General features: G+C 43.1%; 1 protein-coding gene across 2 annotated transcripts in view; it reads left to right on the plus strand.

Moving 5' to 3' along the window:
- Positions 1–27361, plus strand: part of ULK2 (unc-51 like autophagy activating kinase 2) — a 255524-nt gene that overhangs the window by 134428 nt on the left and 93735 nt on the right. For both annotated transcript variants that reach the window (XM_029611375.1, XM_029611376.1), the window contains 4 exons: positions 3771–3908; positions 10827–10972; positions 11252–11335; positions 23767–24050. In XM_029611375.1, coding sequence (XP_029467235.1) covers positions 3771–3908; positions 10827–10972; positions 11252–11335; positions 23767–24050 — 652 coding nt within the window. The remainder of the gene's footprint in view (positions 1–3770; positions 3909–10826; positions 10973–11251; positions 11336–23766; positions 24051–27361) is intronic.

The raw sequence follows: 27361 nt of genomic DNA on the forward strand, positions 1-27361 counted from the left end.
CACCTTTGTGCTGCAGACTGGTCCAAAGTAAGGAAGTATAAGACATCTAAGACTACAGTCGTGCAGGAGCTGAAGGAAGCGATCGTGTCGACTTATGTTTCTAAAGATCACCTGCTGCCAGGGGGTTAGGGACTCACTTGACTTGTTCTCGGGCAAATTCCTGGGCTGAGTCACAACAGGAGTCTCCACATGAAATTTACTGGGCGGCTGCTGGAAAATCGTTGCACACTTTTGCTGGGCATTATCGCTTGGATGTCAGGGCTCTAGCTTCCATGTTCTTTGAGTGTTCTACAAGCAGAACTCTCCAGGGTGGCTAACTGGTAGGTTATTTCGCAGAATACCCAACACAATTACAAGTATAGGAGCTTTACTTATAAGTCTGAGAATAAGCAATAAAAAGCATACAAGATTAAAGTTTGCATTAAAGAATATCTACACAAAATACTTCCCTCACAGTTCCCGATGTAAGATATTTTGGTCACAGGCCTATTAATATGTATAACTAAAACAGATTGAAACATCACATAAGCTTCTTTAAAAAGGTGAGTTGTCAGCATCTCCCTAAATTTTTTATAATACTTATTTAGCGGAAACTCGTTCCACAATCTTGTTGCTAGAATTCTGAGCGCAGATACCTAGGAGGATGATATACACTGGTCAGTTGTTTCAGATAAGCTGGACTTTCACCATAAATCACTCTGAGAATGAACACACAACAACTATTATAAAATGCATGATATTAATTTATTCAATCTTACAACTAAAACGTAAAACTACAAATGGAGAGTAACTTAATAGTACACCCAGACAAGACCAACATTACTCAAATATTGATTTTATTTATGAAAATTGTAACTGAACTTTATTGGCACCTGTTAGAATGTACAATAATCTATATTGACATACCTTATTTTATGTGCCTATTTGTAAACCGTTGCGATGGTATGTAACTTAGCGACGGTATAGAAAAGTTTTAAAATAATAAATATGAACTAAAGATAATACCTTGAAGCGCACTCAAACTCAATAGGGTGCCAATGCAGCTCCTGTAATATTGAGATAATGAGCAAAGAGGGGACAATCTGAGACCACATGAGCAGCAGAATTCATCAATATTTGCAGAGCTACTACATAACATTTAAGGCATCCCTATTTATAAGGCATGACAATAGTCCAAACATGTTAAAAGCTTGCATAACCATCCTAAAATCATCATGATTTAGGATGAATTTTAATCTATGTAGCTTCTGCAGCTTAAAGCTGTCTTACCGCTGCACTCAATTGTGGCTGCAAAGAAAATCCTGTTTCTAACAAAAATAGATCACGAACTGTCTCCATTATCGAAATAGTATCCCCCTCAACCTGACAAGAGATGGAAGAAACAGGTATCTTTATCCGAGTTACTGGTAAGATCAGTTTTCTTCACATTCTCTAGTAAATCACTGTTCTTCATCCACAGCCTTCTTGTCAGTACTCTTATTCACATGTAAAATGGTTTCCTGCATATCAGTGCTGAGTATAGCAATTGTAAATCGTCAGCATACAGATGGAAATTGATGTTCATATATTCTAACAGTTTGCATAATGGTAAAAAATGTAAAAAAAATCTATCTCCAATAAAGAGTCCCTGTGGCACCCCACGTAAGTTCATCCACTCAGTGCTATCCTCACCTACACAAACTTGAAATAACCTACCTATCAAATATTTCCCACCAATCCACCTATCCCAATATCCACCACCCTAGATAATAAAGGATGAGATACTGAATTGAATACAGATGAGAGCCAAAAAAAATCACTTCTGCATAATCCCTATCTAATTCTCAAAGAACATAATGTTACAGAAACCAGAACTGTTTCAGTACTGTGTACATTACAAAACCCACTTTCTCAGATGACTTACATAATTTTTCTTCAGATAAGATATCAGCTGATTCAATACTAATTTTTCAATGATTTTCCTAACAGATGGTAAAATGGAAATCGGGTGATAGCTACCTGGGTCAGACCTGCATAAAGCAGCCCCTGATTCCTTCAAAACAGGGTATACAATAGCCTTTTTAAATATCTCAGGGAAGAAACCTGTCAGACATTTACTAACAGTTTTGTCAAATTTCTGTTCAAATATATAACCAAACTGGACATGCATCCAATGGACTATGAGATTTCCTCAAACCAGATAAAACACATTCCATTGATTATTTAATCCAGGTTATTATCACACATCAAAAGTACCCCATCTTGCCAGGCAGACTAAGATGGTCACAAACATCCAGCTTCTCCCCCGCCTCCAATTTTTCTTTCTGAAGTGTTGCTGCTTCCCAGGCTCCTGTGAATCCAGGTGCATCTTACTGCAGGCTCACACTGATTGATGGTCAATCTCATGAATAATGTGTCACAGTAAAGAGCCACACAGACCTGAAAATGCTTAGGCGGAGGCTGCAGAAGGGGGAAGAGGAAGAGCAAAGGTGCAGAAACAGTCTAGAACTGTATGGCCATAGCACCCATCCCTCTTCAGGCAGTACCTGTAAAAACCATTCTTAAGTTGCCATGCAATTTTAGTCATCTTCAAATGAAACGACCATCTTAGTTCCCAGTCTCATGGTTCACCAGGAGTAAAGATTCAGATGTCCTGTTTGCATTCCAGTAGATTTGACAGATAGAGAGAACCATCCTTTTTTCTGTTGTGCTGAATTAAACCTGTGCATTCCTCTTCAGTATACAGAGTGGGTAAAGATCCCCATGTGGCTGATAACTGAGGAGACAGCCTACTGTTGTGGTTTGTCTCTGGAAAGGGGAAGCGTTTCGCTGGCTGGTAATGCCAACAAGCCTTTTCTTTTTAGAGCACTTTTTAAATCCTCATTTTAAGTGGATTGTGCTGACTGCCAGCTCTGACATTTTGTAGGGGTGTGAAAAATACCTTCATGGCCTATTTAGATGTCTTGCCAGATGCGAGATCTAACCCATATTTTTTGACTTGAGATCCCCATTCTCTCATGTAGGGAATGAAGAGTAGGTAACTGGGGTTGGGGGGCAGGATGACAGGGCTAGGAAAAAGAATGCTGCTTACAGCTACCAAGATCTCCCCCCTACATAAAGGCAGGCAGAAATTAATGTTGCTTATACTGTTTGCTTTCCTAAGGCAAGTTGGTTTTGAGTTGTTTCCTGTTTGAGGTGAGGGGACACATACAAAGGATGAACGTTTATATTTTTACTTTACATAGGTCAGAGAACTGGTTCTTTCAATTGCAAAATTAGCAGCAAATGTTAGGCTACTAAATGAAGCTTGAGGTCAATGGCAAATGTTAATCTTTTTCTTTTCTCCCTTTTCAAAGAGCAGTTGCATAATGTTTGTTTTTGTTTTAATTCTGAGTGTAGCTTGGTAAACACTGCAGCTCTCTTCTAGTTGCATTTCCTGTTCTCAGTTCAGCTGACTTTCCTAGAACCAGTTTGTTTTGAATTGTAAAGTGTGGAGGAGTGGAGGGAGGAACTTAGCTCAATTCATATGCAGGGCTGGTTCTGCTGGCTGTTAGCTCTAAGATTGCACAGCTTGAGTGCTCAGCTTTGGAGCTGGTAATCATTCTTGGATTGAACTGGCTTCCTTACTGTTTTACAGAAGCAACACTGCTACTAATTGTAAAAAGTAACATCTGTGTTATTTTCTATTTTTCCTGGTGCTCCCCAAACCCTTCTTTGATATGACAATGGTGCAGATTCAAGAGGCCTGCTCCGCAGTACTCATTCCTCCATTTTATGCCATTTGACTTCAGACAGACCCAGCCTTCCGTATCGCCCCGCAGTGAGACAACACCAATTCCTGTCCCAACACAGCTACAGAACTATCAGCGAATTGAACAGCACCTGACCTCAGCTGCCAGCCCTGTGTCAAATCCACATGGATCCCCCAGGTAAGCCTTTTGTTTTCTCTACATTTTCTGGTTTACGATAGTGTGGTGTGACTGCTCCAATTGTAATTTCAAGAGTGACACATGCTTCAAGAAATCTTGCCTCAAAGTACAGAAGTTCACTGTCTTAAAGCCTATCAAAAAGTCAATCAAAGCAGTCTATTTATTGCACTATTTATTGTGTTCTACTATATAGAGTGATTTCAGTTAAATGTTTTTAGAAACTGAAGTTTAATGATTAGAAGTGTAAAGGGTGCTGTTCTTTACTTTATTTAGCTCTCTCTGCTGGCATTGTTCCTTCTGTGGCACTAATGACATACATTGGTTTGATAGCTTTTTCAAAATGGTTATGCTGTTTGGATAGTGTTTCATTCTGCCTGTGGCACAGACATTCCCTGACTCCATGTGCACTAGCAATGAACTGAACTTTACATAAATGTGCACTTTTCTACATCTCTTGACACTGCCCACACCTCAACAGTCAGGTTTCACCTGAGAGTCCTCTAGATCAGCTTTTCATATTAGAGGATGAAGATAGTCTGGGAAATAATTCTTGCAACATCTTATTCTATAAATAAACTCTCTGCTTTTGGTCTGAAACATATGTAGTTCACATCTTGTGCCCATGGCATGCAGTAATTAACTGCCCTAAAATTGATTTTCTATTCCTATTCCCGATTATTTCTATTTGTTGGTAATCTGAATGCTAAGTTCCCTTCTGCTTCCAATGGCTGTACATCCCTCCTGCATGCTGCAAAGTGTGCATCTCCTCCCTCGCTAGCCCCTGAACTACTCAAAGCTCTGTAATCTTAGTCCAGTTTTCCAAAATTGGTATGGGGAGAGTTGTATCCTGCCCATAAGTAACTCTGAAGATCTTAACATTATGGGCAGAATTTTTGCTTTGGGGGTGTTTAAAATGAGTAAACTCTAACTCTGTTTCTGTTCATACCCCAGATCAGACCAGACAAGTGGGTTTTGCATCGCTACCAGCAGATGGAGGCAGAGAACAAAAACTTTTCAGGCACTGCTACTTAACCAAGAGTGCCACCTGCAGTCTCTCACTATTTCTGTCTCCAGCAAATGGTAGAGGTGCAAACCTGCATTCTGAACTTTTTTTTATATAAAGATAAGGAGTTTAGAATTAGGAGAAAAGCGAGGACCGGTGCTCCCAGAAGTGTTAGGTTCCTTTGTGGGCCAACCCTCTGGTTAAGCAGGGCAAGCGGGGGGTTGGCAATCCCTCGCCAGGCTTGACCTAGATTTCCAGGGTGAGGAAAAGCCAAGGGTCCTGGTTCCCTCACTCCCTCTGAGGCCTTCTCACCTGTCTGGCCATGTGTACCAGCCAGGAGCACCCAGAAACAGGAAAGTATAGCTTCCATTTCTTTTTCTTCTATCTGGATTGCTTGGTAGCTGTCTTTTTTTTTTTTTTTTTTTTTTTCTGTTGCGCAGGCCTTTTTCCTAGCATGTAGCCAGATGGACTCAGGACCAATGGGTTATGTGCTCCCCTGCTAATAGATGGAGACTGAGTCAGGTTTCAAAGCTGACATCGCCTTAGATATACCACTGCATTGACTTCAGCCATTCAGTATGTTTCCCAGCAGATGTGGGACGGGCTATCCTGAGACCAACATTGGTGGTTTAGTGGGATTGCAGTACTAATTAGATTCTCCTTTAAATTGGAGAAAGCTTGAGCCCCTTCTACATGCAACGTAGATGAGAGGAGTTGTAGCCCTTTGCGGGCAAGATCCCAGGAGATTGAAGCACTGAATACTGATACCGATTCCTGATTTTTTAAATTAATTTAATACTGTAATTTAGTTTCCCTCATATGTTGTAAATCGTTTATTAGTAATTGTAACTTGAGGGGTATTGCCATTGAATTTTTGAGGCCTTTCATCTTAGGCAGACTGAATTACCAGGCTTTCCATCCCTGACATCTGATTCACCCCATGCAAAGGAATTTCACCTTTTGGGTATGTCAGGTTCTATTGTGGCATCTCAAGGTGACAAATGGAGATCGGACCATCTTTGTGTTATTCAGTGGACCAAAGAAGGGTTGCAAATTGGCAAAGAGGCCTGATTGAAAGATGATTGAAGGAGACAATATCTGTAAAGGTTGGTCAGTCCTGGAGGGATTGAGAGTGCATTCTACTAGGACGCAGGCAGTCTCCTAGGTGGAATGTCAATTGGTTTCTCCGCAGGAGATTTGTCGAGCAGCGACTTGGTCCTCTTTGCACACTTTTATTAAACATTACCGTTTGGATGTCAGGGCCCCAGAGGAAGCCACGTTTAGTGAAAGTATTCTGCATGCAGGTCTTTCAGGTTCCCACCCAGTGTAGAAGGGCTTGGGTATATCCCACTTGTCTGGACTGATCTGGGGTATGAACAGTAAAGGAAAATTGGTTCTTACCTGTTAATTTTCGTTCCTGGAATCCCACAGATCAGTCCAGACTCCTGTCCCCTTATTACGAAAGACTTTTTACTGCTTCTGGATGCTGCTGATGCAGAATTTGAAAAAGATTCTAATTGGCTTAAACTATTTGGAAATTGGAAGTTTTTTCATTACCCTAAGTTGAGGGTTCAGTTTTGTTAGGGGGTTCCAACTTACTCCTCAGCTCGCTCTAGAGGGAGAAATCCTTGGAGTCTGGGAGATACGCATTGTGATTTGGGTGCAAGTCAGTACTGAGGGACTGCAGGTGGCACACTCGGTTTAGTTAGGAGTGCCTGAAAAGATTTTATTCTCTGCCTCCATCTACTGGTAGGGTTGCAAAACCCCACTTATCTGGACTGATCTGTGGTATTCCAGGAATGAAAATTAGCAAGTAAGAACTAATTTTCCTTTTTGTTCTAAGAACAAATAAAATAGAGGATGGAACAGCTCCCCTATGAGGAAGGGCTAAAGAGGTTAGGACTGTTCAGCTTGGAGAAGACAGCTGAGGGGGGATATGATAGAGACATAGAAATGGCAGAAAAGGACAAAACGGTCCTTCCAGTCTGCCCAACAAGCTTGTGGTATCTTCAAGTTTCAGGCTTATTGTTAAAGGTAGTAACAATCGTATCAACAAGTTACCCCCACTCCTACTTGTTTTCCCAGACCTTAAATTTGTGTCCTTTGTTGCTGTCTGAGTTAGATTCCCCCATCACCGTTAAAGCAAAGAGTATTATTTGAGCAGAGAGCAATATTGGAGTTGCATCAACAGCATGAAGGCCTATTAGTTAAAGGTAGAAACCGCCACTCAGCAAGTTACCCCCACACACTTCCCTCTTCATAGCCATCCTTTAGTCCCTGGGGATCCACAGTGTACTAATTTCTTTCCAACGGCAAAGGTTTGTTGATTGTGCATCATTAAGACTTTTCAGGTATCTGAAGGTCTGTATCATATCTCCCCTGCACCTCCTCTCCTTCAGGGTAGACATATTTAGGTCATTCAACCTCTCCTCATAAGTCATTTGGAGACTCCCCACCATTTTTGTCACCCTTCTCTGGACCGCCTCCATCCTGTGACTGACCCTTTTGAGATACGGGCTCCAGAACTGAACACAGTACTCCAGGTGAGGCCTCACCAAGGACTTGTACAAGGGCATTATCACCTCCTTTTTCTTACTGGTTATTCCTCTCTATGCAGCCCAGCATTCTTCTGGCTTTAGCTATCGCCTTGTCACATTGCTTCGCCATCTTCAGATCACTAGACATTTCACCCCAAGATCCCTCTCTTGCTCTGTGCAAAGCAGCCCTTCACCCCCTATAACATACATCTCTTTTGGATTACCACACCCCAGATGCATGAATTGCACTTTTTGGCGTTGAATCCCAGCTGCCATGTCTTCGACCACCGTTCAAGCTTCCTTAAATCACATCTTATTCTCTACTCCTTCTGGCATGTCCACTCTGTTGCAGATCTTAGTATTATCCATAAATAGGCAAACTTTACCTTCTATTCCTTCTGCAGTGTCGCTCACAAAGATATTGAAAGAGTTTCACCTGTAAAGGAACTGGTCCCAAATCGATCATTGTGACACTCTGCTTAACACCATTCTCTCTTCAGAGTAGGTTCCATTTACCATCACATGCTGCCTTCTATCAGTCAACCAGTTTGTAATCCACTCCAAACAACTTTGCGATCACTCCCAAGCTTTTCATTTTTTTCATAAGCCTCCTGGTCTTTAAAATCTTGAGGTCTAGAACGGGTAAATGGGAATCTGTTATTTACTCTCGGGCCGATACAGTAAAGTCCGTGGGAGAGCGGGCGAACAGGCCACTCTCCTGTGCGCGCGATTCAGTATTCAAATTAGGCCCGGCGGTAAAAATAGGTAAAAAGAGGTGCTAGGGACACTAGCACGTCCCTAGCACCTCTTTTTGGACAGGAGCAGCGGCTGTCAGCGGGTTTGACAGCCGACGCTCAATTTTGCCGGCGTCAGTTCTCAAACCCGCTGACAGCCACGGGTTCGGAAACCGGATGCCGGCAAAATTGAGTGCCCAGTTATCAAGCCGCGGGCAGACTTCAAATTTTTTTTTTTTTAACTTTAACTTGGCTGCACATTGTCCTTTCTGAATCGCGCGGGAATACCTAATAGGGCCATCAACATGCATTTGCATGTTGCAGACGCTATTGGGTTTGGGGGGGGGGGGGGTTTGGACGCACGCTTTCGACCCCTTACTGAATAACGGGTAACGTTAGTGCGTCAAACGCGCATCCAATCGCGGGTTAACAGTGCGCTCCACCTGAGCGCACTGTACTGTATCGGCCTGTCTGTCGGGTAATAGGACTAGGGGGCACTCCATGAAGTTAAAAGTAGTTTAAAACTAATCGGAGAAATGTTTTCACTCAATGCACAATTAAACTCTGGAATTGGTTGCCAGAGGATGTGGTTAGTGCAGTTAAGGTAGCTGGGTTTAAAAAAGGTGTGGATAAGTTCTTGGAGAAGTCCATTATTTTATTTATTTATTAGTTTTTATATACCGGTGTTCATGAGAATATGTCAATCGGTTTACGCTTTCTAACAAATATTCATTTAAAAACATTTGCATCTCAAAAGTTAAAGGAAAAGATATAAATACATAATTTCATAATAAAATAAAACAAAATATTAAAATAGTTGAGGTATTAAAAATTAAGTTTAAAGATTTAAAAGTTTAAGAACAGCAATAAGATAAATATTAAATATTAAAAGGGTATAAATCATTAAAATTATTGGAAGGCCTGTTGGAATAGTCAAGTTCTTATACCCTTTTTGAATAATTTAATATCTGATTCCATCCGCAAATCTTGTGGTAGAGAATTCCACAGGGTGATTTCTATTGCTGGGCCCCTTCTTGTACATTATTGAAGTGTGCAATTTTAGGAGATGGACTAGGCAACATCCCCGTACCAGTTGATCTTGTGATTCTTGAGGGAATATGAAAATGTAAAGCTGAGGTTAGCCATTCAATCTTTTCATTATACAATGTTTTGTGAATTAAGGATAAAACTTTTGTGTTGTGCTCGGTATTTGACAGGCAATTAATGAAGGTCCTTCAATATCTGAGTGATATGGTCAGATCTTCTAGTCCCAGTTAAAAGTCTAGCCGCGGAATTTTGTAACAATTGCAAAGGTCTTATAACATTAGCTGGTAGTCCCAAAAACATCGAATTACTGTAATCTAACTTAGATAAAACAAGAGCTTGCAAAACAGTTCTGAAGTCTCTTGGATATAAAAGAGGCTTCAATCTTTTAAGAACATTCAGTTTGAAATATCCGTCCTTAATTTTTTAACCCATGCTCTTCAATTGACTTCACAGTCCAGAAAAATCCCAAGATCTTGGACCTCAAAGAAAATAGGATAGTTTTTGACAGCTTTCTAGTTCTTTTGCTTGGCTTATTTTAGGACACATGTATAAAATTTCAGTCTTTTTTTGAATTATGAGAGGGATTCATTTGGGTTAGTACTTTACTAATAGCAGATTGATATATGTCCCAGAACTTACGTGTTAAGTCAATTGATTTTTCGATCAGGATTAAAATTTGAACATCTGCATATATAAAATATGTAAGAATAAAACCAGATAAAATTCTACATAAAGGAAGCATATAAATATTAAAAAGAGTTGCGGACAACTAAGATCCTTGAGGTACACCGTGTTGAAGATCAATCTGTTCAGATTCTTTATCCTGAAATTTCACATTAAAAGATCTGTTCTTCAAATAGGAATTAAACCATTTCAGAGCTGAATCTTTATGCCTATTTCAAATAGTCTATCTAAAAGAATTTTAAGGTTCACTGTATCAAACACTGATGAGATATCTAACATGATCAGAAAGTAAGTTTGGCTATTATCGGCTCCTCGTAGGATGGTGTCTTGTAAGGATGCTAATAAGGTCTTGGTGCTGTAATGCTTTCTGAATCCATGTTGAGAAGGGAATAAGGTACTATGCGTTTCAAGGTATTCAGATAGTTAATTACCTTTTCTAAGATTTTACATATGCTAGGTACATTAGAAATTGGCCTTAGATTTGACAAATCCTGAAAATTGGGTTGAGGTTTTTTCGTAATTGGTTTTACCATTGCAGATTTCAATATATCAGGAACAGAGCCTTCAATGATAGATTATCTGCTATTAATCAAGTTGACTTAGGATATAGCCACTGCTATTACTGGCATCAGTAGCATGGGATCTACTTAGTGTTTGGGTACTTGGCAGGTACTTGTAACCTGGATTGGCCACTGTTGGAAACAGGATGATGGACTTGATGGACCCTTCGTCTGACCCAATATGGCAATTTGTTCTTACAAGCTGTAGCCTATAAATTAGTAACTGAACAATGAAGTAAAGTCTTTGTCTCCATCCTGCCTTGGTTTTTCATTCCCTGCATTTAATAATCCAGTAAGTTTCATCTTTGTGTATCTCTTCTCTGCAAGTTAACTACCTGTGTGTTAAATTGTAGAGCTGGAGTGGTGAGAAGGTCCAATACCAGTCCCATGGGATTTACAAAAATGGGATCTGGTTCCCCAGTCTCAGCAGATGCTGTGCAGGTGACCGGACGAAGACTTTCGACAGGATCCTCACGACCTTACTCCCCTTCTCCATTGGGTAAGCAGAGGCATGTGTTTACAAAACCTTGCAAGGCTATTGACCATATTAATACAAGTATCTCACATTAGAATTCAGAGCTCATTCTCTGTCAGGCTTAAATTAAGGATTGAGCATATGTTTACAGGTAATTTGGAGACAACTTCAAAAATAAGACAAATGTCCTGACAGATGAAATGCAGGAGTCTAAAGTTCTGAACAATGTGTAAATTCACATAATGGGTTGACGGGCTAAGAACCTGTCATTCTGTGCTGACCTATTTTGCTACATCTCTGCAGTTGGCACCATACCCGAGCAGCTTGGCCAGTGTTTCTGTGGGCATGCTCAGGGGCAGGAGTCCAGGAGCAGGAATTCCTCTAGTGGTAAGTTAAGATGAGCCATGGTGAAAGTTTAGAATATTTCTCATTATTTAGAATATTTCTCATTGGTTGATGTTGGATAATGGTTACAATATGGTAGCATCCATTTATTCACATTGTTCTAAAAGAGATGTATTAACACATGCAAGCTGACTCTGTGATGCCTCAGAATAACTTAACATCCCAACTTCCATAGACCATTGCCTGAGCTGATGTAATCTGAAAATTCTGGGAACCATGAATTTGTCTATCTAAAAGCCTAGTGGATAGATTGAGTTAAAGTTACAACTTCTGGAAGATGAATTCAAATCTGTTCTTTATCCTCCTGTCACTCAAGTAGGAAGAGTAATATTGTCCTATCCTTTTAGAAGCTATCCTGCAGATCAGGAACAAAGCTTGGTAATTGCTTTCTAACCCAGAAGTGACTGCATATTTCTGAAGTATTATAATTGTATATTGTTTGGCTCCCATTTGAACAAAATGCATTGAATAAGTCAAATTATCTGACTGTGTAGAACAGAATTTAACAATTTCTTTAGGGTAAAGATGAGATCTGTAACATTTGAGACATTACATTTCCAGTGTAGCTTGGGAAATTCCTTTTGATTACCATAGGGCATTATGTGTGTATTCAAATGACTATTAGCTGTACTGTAATGAGACTACTCTAGGCCACATTCTCTGTGCCATAAGAAATTGCATGCTGGCATCAAGCCCAGCATCCTGTTTTCAACAGTGGCCAATCCAGGCTGCAAGTACCTAGCAAGTAAACTAAGTACAATCCCATGCTACTGATGCTAGTAATAGCAGTGGCTATTTTCTAAGTCAACTTAATAGCAGGTAATAGACTTCTCCTCCAAGAACTTATCCAAACCTTTTTTAAACCCAGCTGCACTAACCACATCCTCTGGCAACAAATTCCAGAGTTTAATTGTGCGTTGTGAGAATTTTCTACGATTAGTTTTAAATGTCATGCCATCTCATGCCACGATGAGAAATGGGACAGAATATAGTCCCACTGTGATGTGTAAAGGAGAACTGCATATGCAAGATTTCAAGCCCCTGCTTAGCATTCCTCCCAGATCCTCATGGGGCAATAACCAAGCTGACATTGGTGGTCTTAGGTATTCAGTGACCTTACAGAATCAAAATTAATTCTGTTGTGCAATAGGCCAGTGGTGGATGGATCAAAAGCCTATGGAGGCTTCAAAGCATTTTGTCTGAGGATATGCAGACTTGTCCCATGTGTTAAGCTGCAGTAGTATCATTCTCCCAGGACAAGTAGGATGGTAGTCCTCACATGTGGGTGATGTCAGCAGACTGAGCCCTATCATGGAAAACTTTTCTGTCAAACGTTTCTAGAACTTTTGACTGGCACACTGAGCATGCCCAGCATGCCATAATCCCTGTAGCCACAGGGGTCTCCCTTCAGTCTCTTTTTTCCACGCTGCAGTTTGCCTCGCAGTTAGGAGCTCTATGAGAATTTTCTCACTACTTTTCCTCACGGAAAAACTTGAAGTTTTCTTCACAAAAAGTTCCCTCATAGGGGTCTCCCATTGCGACATCGTCTTCCTCGACGCTCTGTGAGTAATTTTCACTGTGTTTCGGTCAGTTCCGGCTACCTTACCCTTGGTTCCCGCAGGCCACCGACAGTTTTTGCAGCCCATTTTTCCATCATGGCTACAGGCTTTAGAAAATGCCCAGAGTGTCCGCGTACGATGTCATTTACAGATCCGCATGATGCCTGTGTGTTGTACCTCGGCTCAACACACGATGTTCGATGCGCAAGCTGTGCTCAAATGACCCCAAAGGGAAAGTGTGCCTGACTGGACAAAATGGGGTCCCTTTTCAAAATAAGTTAACTCCATAGACATCTACCCAGTCATCACAGACAGGAGCATCAACAGTCCATCGAAAAACCTCGCTGGGAACAGCAAGGCAGCAGTGATGTCAGTCACAGACATCTAGGGCATCAGCATCTTCCTCTGTGCTGGAGAAAGACCAGGCCGAGCACCGAGGGAAGCACCGGCGTGAGTCTACTCCTGGTGCTGGCACCAACACTGCTTCGGCTTCGATGGCTATCGAGCCGTTACCGAAGAGAACACGGGTAGAGGAGCCTCCAACCTCCTCTTTACTCGAGATACCGAGGCGATCCCCACTGACATCGGTGCCAGGTACTGAGCCCCACAGACATCTGTAGAGGTGCCAGTAGTGCCTAGCCTGCCTCCCCCTGTAGCTGTTACCTATGTATATATATTTTTTTATATCATATATATATAGCCATTGAATCTTGTAGGACCCTTACTCCTAGAGTCAGTATTGAAATCAAACTCTCATATGGTATAGGGTCACTTTACTTTATTTCAATCCACTATATTTTGTTCATTTTTTATATTATCTTTTTTTGTTAAAGTAAAACAAGTCTCTCAAGCATGCTGATGAACTGTAAATTATCAAAAACCATAGGAACCAACGTAATACGTTGTGAAGCAATAATGTAAATGTCAAGTCACAATCCAATATATTTCAAAAAGGAATACTCATTGCAAAAATGATCGTGTTGCACCATTAAGACCACTTTACATAGAAAAACAGATTGCAACCATTACTTACGATATTCGAGTTACCATCCTAGAAGACTGAAAGATCGATTACCAATATCTCAATTCTTGCGGCTACGGAGGATTTGCTTCATGACAGAAGAATTTCGGATGCAGGCGTCAGCTTTATCTACAAGATTTGCTCATAAAGGGGTACCCTAAATCTGTAATCAAGCCTTTAAGAGGGCGCTTTTTGCCAACAGAGTGTTGTTGCTTCAATATCAACAGTGTCCTTATACCCCAAACCTTACATGTACATTGAAATATTCAGCACATATTAATGATGTAGTGAATATTGTATGTTCCCATTGGCAAGTTTTGTCCCTTCATCGAGTTTTTCAGTCAGGCCCCAGATTTGCGTTTTCCAGAGGACAAAACATTCGGGATCTGGTTGTCAAATCTGCATTTATCTCTACACGTGTAAAACTTAAAACCGGTGGACATCACACTTGTGGCAATTGCGACGTGTGTTCTATCTCTAAAGGGGGACCATTGGCAGTCTCCACATTCAGACATTACAGTAAACTTGGGGACATTTACTACATGCGATTCGGAGCGTGTCATTTATTTCATACAATGCCCATGCAAATTGGTGTATGTTGGGCGCACCAAGAGAAAAATCCGCACAAGACTAATTGAGCACAGAAGTTGCATTAAGATCTCCAAACTAACAGCCCCGTTGGTACAACATTGCATACAGGCGAATCACATGTTTACCGATCTACGTTGGTTAGTTTTGGAGCAAGAACAGAAAGGTGCTAGAGGAGGTGATATACAATCTCTGTTAAATAAGCGTGAACGTTACTGGATTTTTACTTTGAACTCAGTACACCCTTATGGCCTTAATAAGAAAATCAATTGGTTTCGTTGATTTAACTCCTGATCAAAAATTTTTTGGTCATATAAGAAATAAGGGAGTTAACATAAATTGCAGTTTTGAGTTGTTGAAAATAGGGTATTTTTTGCCATAAATGCTCCTAACATTTTGGAGACATTAGGCTGTTGGTAGTGCTCATTACATCAGTGGATATGATTGGATCTCCTGCTGAATGTTTTTTTTGGGGCACAGAAGCATTTGTGAAAGTCATGGACTTCGTTTGTGAGGATGTATTCTTTGGCAGCTTTATGCGCCGTGGAAAGATATCTGGACGTGAAAGAGGACTCCATTTGTGAAGATGCTATGTGCTGTGGAAAGGGAACTGGACGGGAAGTGGACTTCTGATGATATCAATGTCTAATAGAGGGTATGAATTACATGCTGGACGTGTTACTCCCCTTACGCAGGAAAACATACCCGGTTGGGAAGTGCTATAGGCTTTTATTGAATGTGGAGTGTAGTTACTGATTTTGTTGGTGTGTTCAACCTGCTCAGATGCTACAAAGATTTTGCTGTTTCTTTTGAAAGATATGCAATTTAATTTATCATTTGAGATGCAGAAAGGTAGATTTCGAAGTTGGTTTACAGGTTGTCTGCCCGCAGGAATACGACCTGGTTGAGGACTGGGGGCGTTTCCGTATCTTCTGGTGAGGAGTTTAAAAGGTTCCGGTTTGTCACCATGTTGTAAATGTGCAAGTCTGAATGCAGACTGCGTAAGAAGTGGATGAAGTAATAGCCATTTGGAACTATGCTGATGGAACGAAAATAGATCTCAGTGGATGTCAGTTAGGAAGTTTGGAAAGTCATTTCCCCTGAAGCAGGACCTTGTTTCGAAACACGATTGTGTCGGGATCCAGGACTTCGATCTATTTTGCGATGAGTATTCCTTTTTGAAATATGTTGGATTGTGACTTGACATTTACTTTATTGCTTCACAACATATTACGTTGGTTCCTATGGTTTTTTTTGGGTTTTTTTTCAACATTTACAAAACTTCAATAGTTTTCAATTATTATATACAGACAAAAATAGTTATACAACCAATGAAGAAATTTAAATAAAATAAACATTTATCTGTATATTCCAAGAAATTCCAAGAGAGCCAGTATAATGGAGCATCTATAAGTGAATAAACATATTAAAGGGTAAAGGGAAAACTAATTTTAATAATCCCTTTAACCAACCAATAGGAACAGCAGTTGAATTCTTTAAATAGCTCTTACTCTACCTCTGTGTTTTATGGGGGATGAGATTCCAGGAATGCTTGGAGCTGAGTAACCTTGTAGAAAGCATACTTATGTTCTAAATAGTTTACTTCACATCTACATGGGTATTTTAATACAAAGCTAGCTCCCCTAGCCTCTACTTCCGTTTTCAGCCTCAAAAACGGCTTTCTCCTTAATTGAGTATTTCTGGCTAAATCTGGATATATCCACATTTGTTGTCCATGAAATTTTTGAAGCCTATTTCTCAAAACTAATCTTAAAACAGTATCTCTCTCTGTTGGAAAAAGAAATGAAGCTATAAGAGTTGCCCTAGTTGGAATATCTGTATTTATCAAAGTCTCTAATACCTCTGTCAAATTTACATTACTCTCAGGTTGTAAATCAACGTGTTGATTACTTATCCCTGATTTTATTGGTAAATAGTATATTTTTGAAAAGGCAGGTAATGACTCCTTTGGCATCTTTAATACATGCAAATACTCTTTAAGCATATCTCTTGCAGGAATTAAGTTCTGAACAGGAAAATTCAAAACTCTTAAATTAACATATTTCATGGAGTTTTCTATAAATTCAAGTTTCTTTTCATTTCCTAATTCAGATTTTACTAAATTCTCCTGAACAGCTTCTACTTTTTCCAAACGTTTCTCACATTTTTCTAGATTACTTTTCCCCATTAATACAGAATTTTCCAAATGTAATATTTTCTGTTGAAGTCCCAGAACATTTTGAGACATTTTTATAGTTGCTACCTCTAGAGACTTAATTGCTGACCATAATAAATCCATGTTGATTTCTACAGGTTTTTGTGGCAATATTATCTCCAATTCTGGTCCTGGTATCTCTTCTCCGCCCACAGTCTGTTCCCCACTCAAATTATTTTCTATAGATGTATTAAACATATCAGCATTTCCCCTATCCATTTTAGGGGCCTCTGTATGATCAGTCTGATTTTTACTTGGTGGGGAGGGTGGTTTTGGAGCTCCGGGGCTCAAAGAGATTTCATCAGTCAGAGGGGGTCCTCCTCGCTCCAAGGTAACCCCCTCAGCGACTATGTCCTTCGGTATTATTTCAGCTGCGGCTGCAAAGAAAGAGGATATCGGTGGCTGTGAAGACATCGGTGAGGGAGATGATGTAATCACCTCCCTCAACCGTGCCTTCCTTTTGGTATGAGGCATCAAAATTTCAAATAATTTTAAAAGTCCAACACAAATCCTTCTTAGCGCCGGTTCCTGATAAACTTTAAATGGCTCTCCTGGGCGGAGGCTATCGAGGAGACAGTTTAATATTTAAATCTTAAAGTGATAAGGTAAAGAAGAAGAAATGTTTTTAACTCACTTGCTGATGGAATTTATTCAGGGTATTTTCTTATCCTTAAATACCCCTCGAATATCAGTCAAAGCCGCGCGCCCGGCTTGGGCAGTGCGCCGGCGGCTGCAGTGCGCCGCAGGAGGGTCCGGTTTTAAAACACTACCGGTCCCTCCCACATGACGTCACCAACCAGAAGTATCGAATCCAAATCGTCGGGGCAAAGCACCTCCTCACCCCCGATACAGCAAGGCAGCAAGGTAAGTAACCAGTTGGTATTAGTTGCAGGCAAAGTTCTTTCTGTCTCCTCCTCACCTCGCTGGTTCCTATGGCTTTTGATAATTTACAGTTTGTCAGCATGCTTGAGACTTATTTTACTTTAACAAAAAGATAATATAAAAAATGAACAAAATATAGTGGATTGAAATAAAGTAAAGTGACCCTATACCACATGAGAGTTTGATTTCGATACTGACTCTAGGAGTAAGGGTCCTACAAGATTCAATGGCTATATGATTTAAAAAAAACAAACAAAATATACCAGTCGAACCATTTATTACTTTTTGTGCTACACATAGAGGTTCACTGGCATACACTTTTGTGTGGTTTTGGGTGTTTGTGATTGCTGTGTTACCTATGCCAGCTTCCAGGGAGAAGCTGGACATGCTTGTCCAACAGTCCTCTATGCCCTCCAGAGCATTCATCCTCCATCAATGCCGGTATGTGGGCCAGCAGACACCGGAGCCATCGATCTTCACACTGCTATTTGACCGCCTGGACACACTCATAGTCTATGCCCTTCCGACCCAGCCTGGGCCATCGGTACCGAACGACCTACTGAATCTCCGAAACCCCCCAATACCCATTCCGGGGTCCTCGGAAGATGAAGGCATGGACTCCAGTCCTCTTCCAGCACCACTTCCACCGATGCTGGAACCGGTTCCTGGTCAGTCAGGGCTCTCGGGATAGAGACGACCACAATTCCCTTCGATGCCGCTCAAATCTTCATCTGTGCTGCCGCATCCTCTATCGAGGGATCCATCAATTCCAAAAACGTCCAGGAGTACCAGGTCTTCCCTCCCCCCCCCCCCCCCCCCTCGGGATCTCAGCCAAGGACCCCGTATGACCCATGGGGAGGATGTTGACACCGACACTTCTGCGGAGGACATGCTATCAGAACCATGTCCTCTGGAAGAAAGGAGACGGTCTCCCCCCAGACCACCTCTCCTTTGCTAATTTTATAAAGGAAATGTCAGACAATCCCTTTTGACCTGGTCACAGAGGAAGACACACGTCATAAGGCATTGGAAGTCCTCCAATTTGATGCTCCCAAAGAAATTATGGTTATTCCCGTCCACGAGGTTCTCTTGGATCTCCAACATAGTCTATGGGAGCACCCTTGCACTGTCTCACCAGTAAATAGGAAGACAGATGTGCAATGTATCTGATCCAGCATACTCCAGGATTCCAAAAGCCACAACTACCCCACCAATCAGTGGTGGTTGAATCCGCACAGAAAAAGGCCAGGAGACTGCGCCTTCACTCCATCTCCCCCTGGAAATGACCAAAAATTCCTGGATATTTTGGGTCGAAAAATCTTTCAGGGTTCTATGCTAGTGTCACGCATTGCTGCATATCAACTTTACATGACACAATATCAGAGGAATCTCTGGAAACAAGTTCATAGAGTAGCTGACTCTTCCCCAGCAACAAGATAACCTCAATGCCATACTACACAAAGGCCTTGAGGCTGGAAAGCATTAAGTAAGGGCCATTTACGATTCCTTCGAGACTGCTTCTCGCTTATCAGCGTCGGGAATCGGAGCCAGAAGGTGGGCCTGGCTTAAGGCATCAGACTTGCGAACTGAAGTCCAAGACAAGCTCGCAGATCTGCCGTGTACTGGAGAAAATCTATTCGGCAACAAAATACAGGACGCAGTGGCTCAACTGAAAGACCATCACGAGACCCTGTGTCAACTCCACGGTTACTACGGAGGCTCCCTCTGCAAGGACCACCACGAAAAGGGACTCCAAAAGACCGTTTTATCGCTCATTCAGGTACTACCCACTTACATCTCGCTTGAGACAAACCAAACCACCTCAGAGAGGACATCCATGACTGCCCAAGCCATCCAGGCCTCAGCCAGCCCTGCAAACCGGCCAAGCCTCTGAATTTTGAAATCTATCCAGAGAACAGCAGCCACTCCACAAATCCAAAACCAGACTTGCCAGTAGGTCGGATTCACCACTTCATAACCAACTGGCTCAGCATTACCATAGACCAATAGTTATAGCCATCATAACCCAGGGATACCATCTAAACTTCCTCATGGTACCCCCGGATTCAGCCCCTAATCCACTGTGGATGCAAAAATATCGCATAACTCTTCTAGAGTCAGAACTGTCCACCTTCTGAGCGCCAGAGCTGTGGAAGCCATTTCCCAGACACAGCAGGGCAGAGGGTTCTACTCCCGTTATTTTCTCATTCCAAATAAATCCGGCAGCCTCTGCCCCATCCTAGACTTCTGCAATCTCAACAAATTTCTGTAGAAAGAAAAATTCAGAATGATGTCCCTGGGCCACCATGCTTCCCCCTTCTGCAAAAAAAAAAATTGGCTCTGTTCTCTGGATCTTCAAGACGCTTATGCTCACATTCCAATATCTCCACAGCACTGCAAGTACCTGCGCTTTATAGTAGGACATCGTTTCAGTACTGGGTTCTGCCTTTCAGACTTGCCTCTGCACCCCGTGTATTTACAAAGTGCCTAGCAGTGGCTGCGGCCCATCTATGCAAGAAGAGCAGCATACATGTGTTTCCTTACCTGGACGACTGGCTAATCGAGCCAATCCAGGCAAGGAGCTCTCAACGCGCTCAAGATCACTATCAATCTACTATACTCATTGGGATTTCTCATCAACTACCAAAAATCCTACCTGACTCCCGTCTCACCTCCTTACTTTCATCGGAGCAGATTTGGACACCACAGTCACAAAGGCCTTCTGACCGTGCAGACACACTCTCCAAGCTAGCTTAGTCTCTGCACACAAAAGGAACAGCCTCAGCCCATCAATTCCTAATGTTGCTGGGTCACATGGCATCCACGGGCCACGTCACTCCTATGGCTAACTAGCCATGAGAATAACTCAATGGACATTGAAATCTCAATGGCTCCAAGCCACTCAACCTTTCATCCCAGATTCATGTAACCCACCAGCTACGTCTATCGCTTCTCTGGTGGACAAACAAAGCCAACTTGCTGACAGGTCTACCCTTCCAGCAACCAATTCCACAAGTGACCTTAACCACAGATGCATCCAACTTGGGTTGGGGAGCTAATGTGAACAATCTTCAAACTCAAGGTACTTGATAAAGCTTGAAGCAACGTTTCAGATCAACTTCCTAGAGCTTCGGGCTACACGTTATGCTCTATATGTGTTCATGGACTGCCTTTCACACAAGACTGTTCTCATACAAACAGACAACACAGTTGCAATGTAGTACTTGAACAAGCAGGGAGGCACAGGCTCTTCTCCTCTGCCAGGAAGCTGTGCAGATCTGGGCCCTTGCACACTCCATGCATCTATGGGCCACTTATCTAGCAGGCATACAGAACGTACTAGCAGATCTCCTCAGTCGACAGTTCCATCCTCACGAGTGGTCTCTGGACCCTTTGGTAACACACAAAATCTTCCAGCGTTGGAGGTCAACCAACATTCGACCTCTTTGCATCCGAACTGAATCACAAAGTGGACAAATTCTGCTCCCTGCACAAGCAACAACACGCGTTAGCCATGGATGCCTTCGCTCGCCCCTGGAACACAGACCTCCTATATGCGTATCCCCCCGATTCCGCTGATAGCCAAAACTCTCGTGAAACTACAACAGGACAAAGAGTCAATGATACTCATAGCCCCGTATTGGCCTCGACAAGTATGACTTCCCATGCTTCTCGACCTCTCAGAGAACCCATTCACCTGGGCACAGTGCCCACTCAAACTCAGAATCAAGGCATGTTACGCCACCCGAACCTTCAGACTCTATCCCTCACAGCCTGGATATTGAAAGCTTTATCCTGCAACCGCTCAACCTTTCAACTGATGTCTCTCAAGTGCTTGTAGCTTCACAAAAGCCTTCCACACGAAAATCCTATCGTTCTAAGTGGAATAGATTTACCATATGGTGCACACAAAAAGTTATCGACCCTTTTTCATGCCCCACTCCATCTTTTAGACTATCTCTGGCACTTTCAGACTCTGGTCTCGAGACTTCCTCGGTGAGGGTATACCTGAGTGCTATCTCAGCGTACCACAAGGGAGTAGGGGATGCCCCGGTTACAGTGCAACCCCTTGTGAGTCGGTTTGAGGGGCTTACTACAACTTAAGCCCCTTCTACGGCCACCAGTCATTGAATGGGACCTAAATGTACTTACAAGGCTCATGCGCTCCCCATTTGAGCCTCTGCACTCCTGTGATGATTTTCTTACATGGAAAGTTCTCTTCCTAGTAGCCATTACATCTGCTCAAAGGGTTAGTGAGTTACAAACACTTGTCACATTCTCACCCTATATAAGGTTCCTACATGACCGAGTGGTCCTACGTACTCACCCTAAATTCCTTCCCAAGGCGGTTACTGATTTTCACTTGAACCAGTCTATAGTCTTTCCCACATTTTTCCCCAAGGCCTCACTCTCACCAGGGCGAGAGGATTTTACACACTTTGGATTGTAAACGTGCACTTGCATTTTACCTAGACCGCACTGCAGTCCATAGGAAATCCACCCAACTGTTTCTTTTGATAAAAACAAACCAGGAGTTGCAGTGGGCAAACAAACTCTTTCCAATTGGCTAGCAGACTGTATTGAATTCTGCTATGACAAAGCAGACCTTCCTCTCCAGGGACGAGTGAAGGCACACTTGGTGAGAGCTATGGCAACCTCAGCACACTATCGTTCAGTACAGATTGCTGAGATTTGTAAAGCTGCAACATGGAGCTCTCTTCACACATTTGCAGCACATTACTGCCTGGACAAGGAAGGACATCAAGACTCTGCCTTTGGCCAATCCATCTTGAAGAACTTATTTCCAGTATAATCCCAACTCCTTCCGCATCCAATCTACTGTGGTTTTCAGGCTGCCTCATTTTTCCCAACAGTACACCAGTTGTGCCTGTTGAACAAATTGTACGCTGTTGGTCCAAAGCAAATGAGTTAGCCTGTAGCTTGCTAATCACCCGCATGTGAGGACTACCATCCTGCTTGTCCTAGGAGAAAGCAGTGTTGCTTACCTGTAACAGGTGTTCTCCCAGGACAGCAGCATGTAGTCCTCATGAAATCCACCCGCCACCCCGCGGAGTTGGTTCCAAAACGTTCTATTTTATTTTTTTGCTCGCACCTTTTGCTACAAACGAGACTGAAGAGAGAGACCCCTGTGGCTACAGGGATTATGGCATGCTGGGCATGCTCAGTGTGCCAGTCAAAAGTTCTAGAAACTTTGACAGAAAAGTTTTGTGATAGGGCTCCATCTGCTGACGTCACCCACATATGAGGACTACATCCTGCTGTCCTGGGAGAACACCTGTTACAGGTAAGCAACTCTGCTTTCCCTTCTAATAGACTGTATAAGCTCATTTTTAGTAGTGACCCCAGAGTGCTATGTTTTGTTCTAATCCTAACGGGCATTTGAAAGAGACAGCATGGGTAGGGATTTTGGATGTAATCCTGATTCCACTATACTTTACTGACCCCTTAAGTTTCATTTTAAGATGAGGGTCCTGGTATTGCTATGTCATGGGGAGACATACTGGAGCAGCTCAGCGGCTACTAACGTTATCATATTGCCTTTTTGGTGTTCACTTTTTTTGCCAAGCCTTTTCTTGTTGGATCACAGACTTGGGATTCTAAATGCTCTTCTGCTATTTGGCCAGTTCAGGAACAAACACTTGTTATACAGTTTTTGTTTTTTTTCAAGGTACCTCATTAAATCTTTGAGGTGTTTTATGCATTTGTAACCCTTGTTCTTGGCTGTGATACTTGGCCTTATTTTAATGTGGGGGAGAGTTAGGGTTGATGAGCTTTTAAGGGTAACTTTTGTCTTCACTAGTTTAGATGCTACAGAAAGGTGCCAGGCTAACAGTGAAAATGAAATCCTTCAGTTTACCTCTACCCTGCCCCCACTGTTATTCCAAAGAACAGAGATAAGACAAGAGTTGCACTGCAGGTACCCCTTTCTCTGGTTACTATCCTGTCACGATGGTGCTTCTCTGGTGAACCACTTCTGATCGAGATATGACTAGGCACCTATTCCTGGAAACTAGACTGCACTCCTTTCTCTTTCCCTCCCTTCCCATTAATATTTTTATTGTAACATCTTGTCTGCTGTCTTCTCTTGTTACACTTTACAAAACATGTTCACATTCTGCACCTCCAGGATCTCCAGTGCCACAGTCCCAGTCGCCACAGTCCTTATTGGGTGCCAGGCTCCAGAGTGCTCCTACTCTCACAGATATCTACCAAAATAAACAGAAGCTTCGAAAGCAGCATTCAGACCCTGTGTGCCCTTCATACGCAGGACATGGGTTTAGCCACGCCCCACAGCCAACCAGGCCAGTCAGTCTTGGAGCGTCTCCTACAAAGCACATGGGATCCTCACCTAGGAGCTCAGAATGGCTGTATAAAACTCCTTTGCCAACAATTATTGGATCTCCCACTAAGGTATGTCTTATTAAATTTATTTTTCTTTTATCTCCTGCAGTGCTACAGTGGCAGCTTCTTGTCATATAAATTCCATGATTTTACCTCATTGCTTGTCTCTGTAGCTGAGGACTGGAGGGTAGCAAATGTAATACCAATTTTCAGAAACAGCTCTGTGTGACCCAAGTAACTAAAGATTGATGAGCCTAACATTGATGCCAGGTAAAATGGTGGAAACTGTTTATCCATATGACCATTAATTTTGTTCTAAACATGGCTTAATGGAGAAGAACCTGCATGGGTTTAGCATAGGGAAGTCATGTGTTACTAGAATTCTTTGAAGGTGTGAATAAGTATGTGAACAGAAGTGATCATTTTGATATAGTGTGTTTAGAAGGCGTTTTCTAAGGAATCTGTCATGAGGGACTTTATCAAACGGCAGGGGACAGCTAGCAACATCTTGTGGTGACTAGTTAAAAGATAGGAAAAAAAGTAGGATTAAATGGTCAGTTCCCTGTACATATCCGGATCAGTCCAGACTCCTGGGTTTTGCCTCCCTGCCAGCATATGGAGAAAATATTTCACTGACACTGTAGATAACCCAGTGTGCCACCTGCAGTCCCTCAGTATTTCTCTGTCTCCAGCAGAGACAGAGGCAGAGACGGTTTGAAGCAGTCGAGCAGGGAGTTGGTGACCCTTCTGATAGCTTGGTCTGGAGGTCCGTGGGGTGGACATCTGGTGCTCCAGAAGATCCCTCATCCCCCATGAGGCAGCAGTGGAACCTGCTTGGCAGTTCTGCACTGCAAGCCCAGTAGAGCAGGGAAGTATCGCTCTTATATGGTTTGTCCTGGGCTGGGTCACTAAAGTTTGGCAAAAGAAGACTGATACAGCCAGTAGTCTGGCTTTTCTCTGATCTGTCATGAGACCTGTGCTCCTGGAACCTGAACCTCTGCACCAAAGGAAAGTATTGGTTTCTATGTATCTTTATCTGTTCTCTGAGTAAAAAAAAAAGAGAGCAAGGAGCTAGATAGAGAAATCTGTGCAGCAGCTGGGTTCCAGGGGGGAAGCTACCTCAGCAGCTCGGGGAGCTCAGCAGTGGGGTTTTTCAGCAGCTTCTCTGCCTGTGGAGGAGACCAGGTGTTGGCTCCTTGGCACTGAGGAGACTGTTCCCCTGCTTCCTGTTGAAGTGCTGATGGGTGCCATAGGTGTGGGGAGGAACAGTGTGTGAGTGCAGCAAAAACGTTCGGAGGGGAAGGGTGTCTGTATCAAACATGACCGCGCCAGTAGAACAAGCCTCACGGGTGACTGGGTCTAGCACTGAGGCTTTCCCTGTCAGCGTAGAAATGGCAGTCATCTTCAATTTCCTAGCAGCTTCGGTGAGAGCCAGGGGAATCCCTTCCTCGACTATTGCTGGTGGGGTCCCTGTTCCACAGAGGTGCAGAGGCACTTGCACTGAGGAGTCATCTCTGGTTCTGGTAGAGGTCTTCTGTAGTAAGAATCGGCACTCGCAGAATAGTATGGCTGTGAGCCTTAGCTCTCTGAACAGAGGTATAGAAACAATTCGCTTGTGTACTGAAGAGAATCTCTTCGGAGAGAGGGTGAGGGATGCTGTGGGTCAACTTCAGGACCACCATGAAACCCCTCAACAACTCTCTGCCAGTATTCTGGACCTATCCTCTTCATCCAGGAGGCCAGTGAGAGCAGGGCCAAGGAAGATTTTCTTTAACCAAAAGTACTATCCTCCACCCCCTCACTCCCATCAACACCATCAGGGCTCCCTTGGCCGCCCCAGGCAGCAGAGAGCCCCTAAGCCCCAGCCAGCTCCTCAGTCAACTCCAGCGATGGGATTTTGACTGGGCCATAGGGAGCGTAAGCCAGTTGCCTGGAACAATGAGCCCCTCCAGTCACGGGAAAGCTGCAGTTCTTTGTAAACCAGTGGCCCAGTATAACCTGGACCAGTGGGTTTTGTCCATCGTCTGTCAGGGGTACCAATTGAATTTAATGGCTGTCCCGTCAAATTGCCCTCCGTGCCCATTTTGGGGGCTGGTAGCACATCAGGAGGTACTTCTGGAGGTGCTTCCTCCCTCTTAACGGCCAGAGTGGTCGAACCCATACCACCAAGGTAAAGAGGGCAGGGCTTTTTCTCCAGGAACTTCCTGATTCTAAAGAGAAAAGGAGGACTCTGTCCCATCCTAGACCTGAGGGCCTTGAACAAGTTTCTAATAAAGGTTCAAGATGGTTTCCATGGGCACCTTGTTTCCCCTCTTGCAAAAAGGGGACTGGCTATGCTCCCTCGACCCAAAGGAAGTATACACCCATATCAAGATTTTCCTTGCTCACAGGAAGTATCTCCGATTTGTGGTGGGAACACAGCACTTCCAATACTGGGTGTTGCTTTTTGGGTTCACGTCAGCCCCATGAATCTTCACAAAATGCCTGGCCATGGTGGCAGCACACCTCCACAGGCTTGGGAGTGCATGTTTCGTATCTGGACAATTGACTGGTCAAAAGGCACATCTCAGGCAGGGGCCGCCATACACTTGACCATCCAGATTTTGGTGTCACTAGATTAGTTCAGTTACCCAAAGTCCCATCTCAGTCTGTCATTTCAATTGGACTTCATAGGAGCCCTGCTAGACATGGCTCAGGCTAAGGCCTTCCTGCCTCACCAGAGGGCTGTCACCTTGACTATCGCAGCAGAAATTCAACAGAGCCAGCAGGTATCAGCCTGGCACATGATGTTATTGGGCCATATGGCCGCAACCATCCATGTCACTCCCATTTCATATTTATACATACGCAGAGCCCAATGGACCCTAAGGTCGCAGTGGCGCCAGGCCACTCGGAGCTTCCAAGATTTCATCCAAAACACTCCGTGGTGACTTCTGCTGGCGGGTACTTTAAAATCAGGATCAGGGGATCTTGTTTTGAAGTTCCCCTGTCCAAGTTGTCCTAACCACAGATGCATCCACCCTGGGGTGGGGAGCTCATGTAAATGGGCTCAGCACTCAGGGTCTCAGGTCCGCCCAGGAACACTCTTGTCAAATCAGCTTCTGGAGTTTCGGGTGATCAGGTACATGCTAAGGGCTTTCAGAGTTCGGCTATCCAACAGTTATCCTGATCCACACAGACAACCAAGTAGCCATGTGGTATGTCAGCAAGCAGGGAGGCACGGGATTGTACATCATGTCAGGGAGCGATCCAGATCTAGCCCTGGGCCCTGTCTTGCAAGATGGTGCTCAGGACCATGTACCTGGCTGGAATGGAAAACATGGTAGCAGACAGGCTGAATCGAGCCTTCAGACTTCATGCATGGTCCCTGGACCAGAGGG

Source organism: Rhinatrema bivittatum, chromosome 8 (genome assembly GCF_901001135.1).
Source record: "Rhinatrema bivittatum chromosome 8, aRhiBiv1.1, whole genome shotgun sequence".
NCBI classification, from domain to species: domain Eukaryota; kingdom Metazoa; phylum Chordata; class Amphibia; order Gymnophiona; family Rhinatrematidae; genus Rhinatrema; species Rhinatrema bivittatum.